Source organism: Uloborus diversus, chromosome 5 (genome assembly GCF_026930045.1).
Source record: "Uloborus diversus isolate 005 chromosome 5, Udiv.v.3.1, whole genome shotgun sequence".
NCBI classification, from domain to species: Eukaryota; Metazoa; Arthropoda; class Arachnida; order Araneae; family Uloboridae; genus Uloborus; species Uloborus diversus.
This window is the reverse complement of record NC_072735.1, coordinates 62,764,366-62,773,719: the sequence shown is the minus strand read 5'-3', so window position 1 is coordinate 62,773,719 and position 9,354 is coordinate 62,764,366. Positions and strand designations below refer to the sequence as shown.

The 9,354-nt window shown below is 32.1% G+C and overlaps 1 protein-coding gene across 1 annotated transcript; it reads right to left on the bottom strand.

Moving 5' to 3' along the window:
• Positions 1 to 208: 208 nt before the first annotated feature.
• Positions 209 to 8,910, bottom strand: LOC129222944 (transcription factor SPT20 homolog). The gene is made up of 4 exons (XM_054857505.1): positions 8,838 to 8,910; positions 6,536 to 6,591; positions 4,796 to 5,170; positions 209 to 1,393 (listed from the first exon to the last, which is right to left on the bottom strand). The coding sequence occupies exons 1-4, from the start codon at positions 8,908 to 8,910 to the stop codon at positions 209 to 211; spliced, it is 1,689 nt and encodes a 562-aa protein (XP_054713480.1).
• Positions 8,911 to 9,354: the final 444 nt, after the last annotated feature.

Genomic DNA, 9,354 nt, shown 5'->3' with positions numbered 1-9,354 from the left:
TTTACGGATATTATACAGTGTTGCAGTTAATAAGCAGTAAGTTACTACCTTTAAGCCAGCGCTAAGGCAGAATAATTTGAGCAAGTACTGTCTTAAAGCGATATTGCATAAAATTGTTTAGTTGCATTTATCCAGCTTATTTTCATTGCTTTCTTTGAAACAGTTTTGAAATGCTAAAATAAATTAATTTTTCACAGGGAAATAACACTTATCGACCTGCCTTGACTCCGATACCTTTACCTAATTCTGCTCCAAAAAACATCCTACCTTTAAGATTTAATATCGGTTTAGGTAAAATCCCTATAGGAACTAATGGTTCTTCAACAATAGGGGGAACAGGTTTATGAGGGAAGGGGTTTGGGATCGGTGCAATAGGTCCTACTGGCTTTGTAACTTGAACATCAACTGCTGGAGGTTTTATTCCTACATTAACTCCTACACCACCACCGATGGAAGTTGCTCCAGGATTTGGGGAAAAACCAGGTGATCCTCCACGCACAAATCCAGTATTTTCAGTCCTGTCTCCAGGAGTGTTTTCAGCTTCTACTTTGAACTTTGGCTCTTGAGGTTGGTGATTGCTCTGAAAGTCATTATAGTTATGGTTTTTACTGTGACCATGCTCATAAGAAGCAGAGTTTATGTGTTGAGTTTTCAGGTCTTGAGAATTGTGAGCTTGTTGTGCCAGTATTAGTTGCTGCAGCTGTTGTCTCAACTGTTGTTCTTGCAGAATTAGTTGCTGTTGCTCCCGCAGTTTTTCAAGTTGTTCATATAGCTTTTCTTCCTCCAAGAAGCTTTGTTGTTGATTGTACTGATCTTGATTGTTTTGACGATGCTGCGATAATAGCTGATTATTATTATTTTGCAGCTGGTTTTGAGCTCGTAAATCATAGTCATTTTGATTTTTCTGAGCATTCAAAGCTTGATTTTGATCTTGAAGTCTTTGGTAGTCTTGCAGCAATTGCAAAAGCTGCAAAGTTTGAAGTTGGTTGTTGCTCTGATCCGAATTATCATAATCTTGTGGCAAAATCTGACGATTACTATCTACTAAAGGTCTAATTGAATTATAGTTCTGTTGTTGTAATTGCTGATCTCTTAACTCATCCGATTCGAAACTATCTGCTGATTTCTGATTAGAATCGTCATAAAGGTTATAAGGCAAATCATTAACACTGTCATAATAAGGTTCTGCTTCCAAAGGAAAATCTCGTGTCTGCTGTTGCTGCTGATCCGAACTTGAATCACTTGCTTGCTTTGAAGAGGTATTGTTGTAGCTGAAAGCTTTGTCTCCAAATACGTAATCTCGAGGATTGTATGGTTCTGGATAGGATTGTCCCACTCTGTTGTTGAATATTGACAACGGTTGTTGCGCAGACTGCACGGGATCAACTTGAGCCTATCCAAGTAAAGGCATCTGTATTTAAGTGAGTACATAATATTAGATTTTTAAAAGGTACAAAAACACATAATGTAAAAACTTAATTGCAAATATTTTGTTCCAAACATTAATGTTAGCTTGTAAATTTTTACTGACACGGTGAAAGATCTTTAACTACATTTATTGTAAATGTGAAAGCGTAAAAACCTTTACATGCTTCAAAACAGTTGTAAGATAGTCATGGTGAATAAAATTACAAATTCGGCTAAGTTTTAGGTTATGATGGAACAAAAAATCAAAACTCAATACATTATTTTAAAATAAAGTCAAAAAGTAATTTTAGGTAACCTTTTGAACAGGGAAAATATGAGACAATTAATATGTCTGTCTGATTTCCCTCCCCTCAAATACGTTTGGAGCTTTTGAACTACAAAAAATATCACGTTTGAAAGATCTGCAGAAGAAAACGGCCTGATGCCTCTTAAAGATAACTCCTTCCTAATCAAAATAGGATGCCCCGGGGTTAAGCTGACATTCTTTTTAGATAAATATAAAATCATTAACACCAATAACTGAATTTGAAATGAGGTAGGAATATCTTTGTAAGTATGTGTACGTTTGATTAGTAAGCAGTTTAAAAAATCCTTAATTTTACAATTTGAACAGAATAATATAGTTTTGAAAATGTAGTCATACTGAAGTAAAGACATCTAGAATTCTAGGCAAAAGTTAATATTTCATTATTTTTCTGAATAAAAATTAGGTAATAATTTTTACTACATAAATTTCGTGATCAGGAATTACCACAGGTCACTCTAAAACTTATAACATTAGAAGAAATTTTGCGTCTCAATTCTGAAGAAACGACAGATGCTCTCCAAGTACTCATACAGCATTTTTTGTCCCATGAAATGAGGAAAAGGTCAAGAAACAAAAAAAAAAAAAAAAAAAAAAAAAAACAAATATTCGGGCACTTAAAATAAATCAGAAAAGAAAACTTTTCAAGTGCTTCTGGGTTTAAATAATGACAACTGCCACGATTAAGTGTCCTTCGAAAATATTCTAAAACTGCTACCTTTATTTCTTCATGTTTTTGCTCATCGTTTGGTTTTACATTCGTGTCATATCCCTCCATTCTCTAATTTTGTTTTTCATATGTTTCGCGCAACATGTCACAAGCCAGCAATGATGGAACATCGCTCATTTTTTCTCTTTAATCTTTTAATATTAGTCGAAATTTATTGCCATATGATACCTATCACATTTAATAAGTAAATCTGACTACTTTTTAATGAATTGCTCTCCTTTTAATGCCAGAGCCTCTCTTTAAGGTAAAATGTGTTTAGTGCGAGAGAAATGTTTGGATACTATGAAGATCCATAACTGAATTAATATCACAAATTTAATATTGTGGAATGCTGGTAAGGAGCTTAAACGATCACTACTTGCATAACTGTTAAATAGTTAAAAGCATAAAATCTCTTTCAGCAGTACTGTGCAGTTTCATATCATTGATGATTATTCATTGCCACAGCTCGTATCTGAAACTTAAAACTGAAACTAAATGCAAACTAAAACTCACTGCATTATTATTAACTTAAGTTCTTAATGAACATTGTTAATTCTTAAAAGGACTAGCAGTTAAATTTTTAAAAATCAAACGCAAAAAACACTGAGTGGGTTTACTTAATCACCTAGACATAGATTTGACGGTTTCTCTCTTTTTTTTTTTAACTTTCTTCACAGAATGTCTCCAATTATTCATACCACCCATCTATGGCAGGAGAAAAAAGTTTATGCATGCAAAAAGGTGTTTGAATCTTCCAGAACAATATGAGTGAATACCTCAGGGAAAATAAAGAAAAATGGTTGACTGTTTTTGAGATAAGTAAAAAATCTTAAATGTTCAAAAAATCCTACTTTTGAGTTCAACAAGAAATTGAGAATTCGAATATTTGAACAAGAAACTGAGCCAACGTTCAAAGATACCTTTGCTGTACGGCCATCTAATGTAGTTCATTAAAATTAAAAGAAAAGGACTCAATTGATTTGATTTTTAAAAAAAAGTCGGAAAAAAGAGAAAAAATTTGTAATTTGGAGTTTTACTGCGGAGCCACTGCCACTCAATTGTTAAAGCAAGATGTATTTCATAATTACTTGTCAATGCGGTAAATAAAAGATAATGAGGACAACAGATAAAGATCAGATGACCGTCTTCGCAAGTTCTGTCGCTGGTCTAAATAGAAAATGTAACGTAAAAGCTGTCAAAAATTAAAACAGCAACTTGAGTCCCAATATCCAAAAGAAGCTTTAATGTCTTTAATCAGTTCTTGAAGTAATTTTGTCTTAAACCGTTTGATGGTCGCTGAACCACCAGCATGGCCAGAAATTTTCCTTGATGGTTCGTAACGGCTCAGACTTGTCCCCTGGGGAAATGCAAGCGTCCTTACATGAATATATTGACACCTGTCGGCCCGGGCGCAAGCCTAAAGAGGGCACGAGATTTTCAAAAAGAGGGATAATATCTATCTAGGACGTAAGGGTAAACAATATGGAGGGCGCCTGTAAAAGTCATTCGTGACGGGCCCCGAAATTTCTGTACACACACCTGTGTATATGTATATCACCATACTCAGATTGGCAAAGCAGCTTAAAATCACCACTTCTGGATTGTTGACCCCTTTCTTCGTCTTGTTACCCCCCTGTGCTGATCCTTGTACTTCAGTGTAAGGGGTTTTACTTCAATATGCAAAGGATTATATTAAATAGTCATGAAATCTCAGAGTCTAAATGCAATAACGACACTCGAGGAGAGGAGCAAAGAAAAGACAAGATTGTACAAGGTTTCTGTTTATTTCGTTTGTTTAACTGCACAGTACTTATAATCAACGATAATTATATAAAACTTGTTTTCAACCTACAGCTGGAAGTACTGTCAATATCCATAAAATTTATAAGATTTAGTTAATGGTGCAATATTTCAAAACTTAAAACATTGTAACTTGTTACATATGTTCTGCATCAATGTCTTTAAAAAATCGCTAGCATTACGCTTCATGTAAAGTTTTCTGTATAAATTAAGTCATCTTTTATCATTTTTACTCATATTTTAGTCATGTTTTTGAAATGCAACACAGATACTACTAAAAGTATACACACAACTCGCCTAGATTAATGCGTGTAGTATCGCAATGGTTTCATTTATGTAGCAAAAACGATACATTGTTACTGTACAGTTAATTGCTATATTTGTAAAAATCAAAAATACGGTTTACAATATAAAGAAATTCAATAATTCATCTGCGTATTCTTGCATTCGCACAGCTGTGTCTAGAACGCATTTTAAACCATTTATGTAACCTGTGATTGGTTTTTAATACTTTTTACTTAAATACCAAAAAAAAAACCTATGAAACTTACCCTTCGTAATGGGCCAAGGCCAAGGCCTAAAACCCTGGGTATTAGTGTCAATCGTCTGACCATCCTTCGAAGACGGAGCATTCTTCTTAGCATTAACATGCGAGATATGATTCCTCCACTAGAACTAGGGAACTGGGTGTCTCTAGAGAAAAGGATGGAATTGGGATCTGGTTGATTAACTTGAAATTGCGCCACTGGAGCTTGTTGCTGTGCAGCCTGCTGCCCAGCTTGTTGCTGGCTATTACCGTTGAGGAAAAAATCTTCTAAGCTCATTCTTCTATCTGACGACTGGACAGTTTGAGACTGAATTGGAGTTGATGTCAACTGGTAAAGTGGCAGTCCTAGTTGGAGACTGTTTTCACTGGCAGAAGCTGCCTGAAAAAAATGATCAAAATGCAACATCAGTAAGAAATACCATTTGAGAAAGTACGATTTTTAGTAAAAGTTCATGTATAATTTATCAGTTTAAGAACATAAATTAACTAGTATAAATATATTGCAACTTAGTGGGTGAAATTAATGCACACAATTTTGATTAATATCAACTTTCTCGTAAACCAAAGTTTGCACTAAGGATCTCAAATTGATGTTACTGATAGAAATGTATTGATAAATGTTTTTAAAAATCCAAGTACTCTACAAATGTATCTGACGATGTGTGTGTATGCTCGCATACTAAGACTTATGGTTCCTATATAATTTATTTATTTTCTTTCCTTTAAAGACGATGTAGGATGCCAAAATTTAAAAATTTTGTTTTGTAATAGCTTTGAGGAAATGTTCTCTTTTGATTTCCTAAACAAAAATCCAAAATCACTCCTTTTTTTAACATTTTTAGAAACATTGATTATTTAAAGAGGTACTCAACTTTATGATAATAAAAGTAAACGACCTTCATTTGCTGATGTTAACCGAAGTAAAAAATAAAAAATAAATAACATTTGGGAAAGTAAACAAATCATTTATACAGAATACATAAATGCTTCGTTTAAGATAAACTAACAATTATTTGAAGTTTAACAATAGTTCTTGTACTTAGTTTTGTCTCAGTGTTAACAGAAAGTACGTTGTTGCAAACAACTAAAACTATAACCATGAAAAATATTATTTGTGACTGAAAATTTAATTGCGTGACATAATTACTTTTAATCAAAAGCCATTTGATTTTTTTAGCACCAAATTTCTAATAATACTTATAGTACTTTATGCTTGATATGTTTGTCTTATTCTTAAAAAAGATTTTTTTTTCTACTTTGCATACGCGTTAATCTAATGTGCTGTACATTCTTTGTTGATTGCTCCTTTTATAACTTCAAAATTCTCAGAAAGAGCAGAATAAATCAAGTTTAAAATAATGTCTGCCCAAACTATACGTTACACAAATTCGGCCATAATCGCTCAAAAACACGAAAATTCAACATTTTATAAAACGTCTACATGATTTTTAATGTTTACAATATACATTTGCCAGTGCCGCCCAAACATAGTAAAAATATTATTCTGGAAAACATTTTGAACTTTGAGGCCATTTTCAAGCTAAAGAACAATATTCCAGCGCTTGAAATGTTTCGTAAAAATTTTTTTTATCAGTTTTATTTCCGTTCGTGATATCTTTCGTATTCAAGAAAATATGATTAACACGACATGCTTAGCATCATAAAATTTCTTCCTGATCCTTCCCTTCATTTCACCTATATTTATCACCCAAGTGTGAAGAAAAATAAGGAAGGTTTAGCTTACCTGGTCTTCCTCTGCAGGGATGAGTGATTCTGTTTTTCCTTCACTTAGCAATGAAACTGAAAGAAGAAATGTTCGTTTTTACTTTGAAGCAGACAAATTAGATATTGCTAATAGGCTGTTGAAAACCTAAAGCTGCAATAAACCAAATTATGTGCGTCATTAGTCGATTTACAAATGCGAGGATTTGTGAAAATATTTTCTAAATTAGAATCTACGTAATAAATGTGAGCGTTTTATTACTTTTGAGATCGTTAAATTCTTTGCATTTTAACATAAAAGGTACTTTTTTTTAAAATTAGCAGTGTCTTTTAACTATTTATCCCCCTTCTTCGGGATTTTAAGATAAAACTTTTATTTTTTTAAACATAAAATCCTATTCTTCAATTTTAATATTAAAAAAAGTGATGTTGAACTGCATTATTACATATACGAATCTATATATGTAAACAAAGAATATATGTGTATTATATATGTGTGTATGTGTGTATGTTCCCTATACAAATCCACAGTTTACGTCGGATCGAACCGAATTTGGCAGGGTGATACTTGGGCTCCCGAGAAGGAACGTGGGGGGTTATCGAACGCCAAAGAAGAACCGAACCGCTCGAATTTTAATTTTAGGAAACGAAAATGGCATTAAGTGACTTTCTACCCAAAATAGTTATCCGATCATTTTAAATTTAGCTCCATTCGAAAACCCGTGAGAAACACCTCTGAAATTGAATTAGTTCTTTCGAATAAAAAAAAAAAACAAGGCTATAAAACCACCGAGAAAAATTTTTAAACCATTCTTAGGCCTAATAGAATAGAATTTCATGTCGAAAAATTATCGTTTGCGCGATGTCATTTTAAATCAGCGTGAAAACCATTTAAAAGGTTACCACTTTATTTTCTCAACCGTGACTAAATAAAATTGTGTTTTTGTTTTAAAGGTGAAAATATCCCCTTTTGATTATCATTTGGCGATTTATCTTTTTTTGGCTAGCAGAAGGTAATCAAGGATTTTTGTTGTATTTATGGAAGGTTGCATTTAATTTATTCGGGAATTTTTGATTGGCAGTTTTCGTTCCTGAAGAATGATTATTTTGACGAGAAATTTTACAGTATTTTTTTTTCTCTAATTTTGAAGCCTGATTGTTGAACATGAGCCATTTGACAAACCTTTTATTTTAGAGGTAGACCGTGCAAAGCCAGGCAACGCAGCTGGTATAAAATAAAAAGAGCAGTGTCTTGAAATATAATCAAGCATGTTTCTTTTTTTTTTTTTTTCACTTCTGCGGAATTTTACAATCGAATTTTTCTTTTCTTTAAAACAAAATTACATTCTTAAATTTCTATACTTAGAAAAATGACGTTGAATTAAATAATTACTAGTAATCTAAAATAATAGTCTGTGCTGAGAACCAGTAAGAAACATTATGTTTACATTTCATGCAAACATTCTAATTCGTCTCTTTTTTCGTGTTGTTATCTGTTTTCAACTTGTATTGTAAATTGTGACCAAATAAGGCAGGATTTTTCAATTGGAATTTATAATCAGGCAGTACAGAAAAGGAATACGTTGGGTATTAAGAGTAAAAGGTATACGTTTATTCCAAAGCATTAATTTATTAAACACCACATAACGTTTGGTTATTTTCACGGTATTTTGAGGAGGCTTATACTTTTTTTTTTTTTTTTTTTTTTTTTTTGACAACAATATTTGATATTGACAACAATATTTGTAACAGTGAATAAAATTTAGACGAATGTAAGCGAATAATTGATAGACAAATTAATGTGCATAAATGACAAGATATCAGAAAAAAATATTTAAAAATGTCTTTCAGATCCATTGTATTTTACAAATAGCTTAACTAATTGGTTAAATGATATTTCATACGTATCTAATTAGGTAAACTAAACTTAATTTAAAGTAGTACCTGAACTTATAGTTTTACATCTTTTACGATAATTCCTGTTATTCATACATAAAAGTTGGTGTTCTTAAATAATTTTCTAACTTCAAATATTAAATGATCCGAAGTATCATTTAATAATTCAATAATCAGTTGTCAACAAAGTTCAAAATTTCAGCTACCCAACACAAAAATTTGCAAACCCGTTCGTGATTGATGCTCATTAAGGAAAAGAAAGAGTACCAGTTTTATAAATATTTATCTTCTTAATACTAAGCTTATTAAGTCGGCGTTCTTTATTTTCCTTTAAGTTATAATCTTCATTTAAATATCATCCGTGACTATGTCGTGGAAAAATGCATTGACCTTCGTCTATTAAACTTGATAATTTTCGACATACAAACCCATAAGCCAAATCATACTTAATTTCATATAAACATTTGAAGTTGGTGAATTCAACCGTAACAGCAATGTCATTGTTTAAAATCTAATGGTGCTGCTCTACCAAGTATTCCAAGATGATATTTATGGGTCAAGTAAGAAAAAATGTTAATTTTGATTGGACAATTACACTAATGAGAGTTGTAGGAACACGTAAAATGCCAATGAAACTCATTTTTTGCTGTTTTCTCTACATCCTAATTTTTTTTAAAAAAAACATGACTTTAGAAAAGATTAAACATAACCCTAATTCCGAAAAAAAAAGTAAACCAGATTTTTTTTTTTTTTTTTTGTAATCGTAGATGGAAAAAAAACATGACACGAAATAGTGACTTGCTTTTGTTAAACACAGCAGAGAATCTAGGCCATTATGGCTTCTGTGTAAAATGTCAGAAGAAATTGAAGACCTCTATGTAGGAAGGAAATAACTCCACTTTTTCAAAACTTTCAGGAATCCCAATGAAAAACGTTTTAAAACTT

What these genes read in the sequence shown, in the direction of transcription:
- LOC129222944 (XM_054857505.1), bottom strand. Translation starts at nt 8,910, where the DNA reads ATGACATTGCTGTTACGGTTGAATTCACCAACTTCAAATGTTTATATG. An exon ending in AAGTATGATTTGGCTTATGG is followed by an intron (nt 6,592 to 8,837) that starts GTTTGTATGTCG and finishes TTCTTCTTTCAG; the next exon opens with TTTCATTGCTAAGTGAAGGA. An exon ending in GCCTTGGCCCATTACGAAGG is followed by an intron (nt 1,394 to 4,795) that starts GTAAGTTTCATA and finishes TTACTTGGATAG; the next exon opens with GCTCAAGTTGATCCCGTGCA.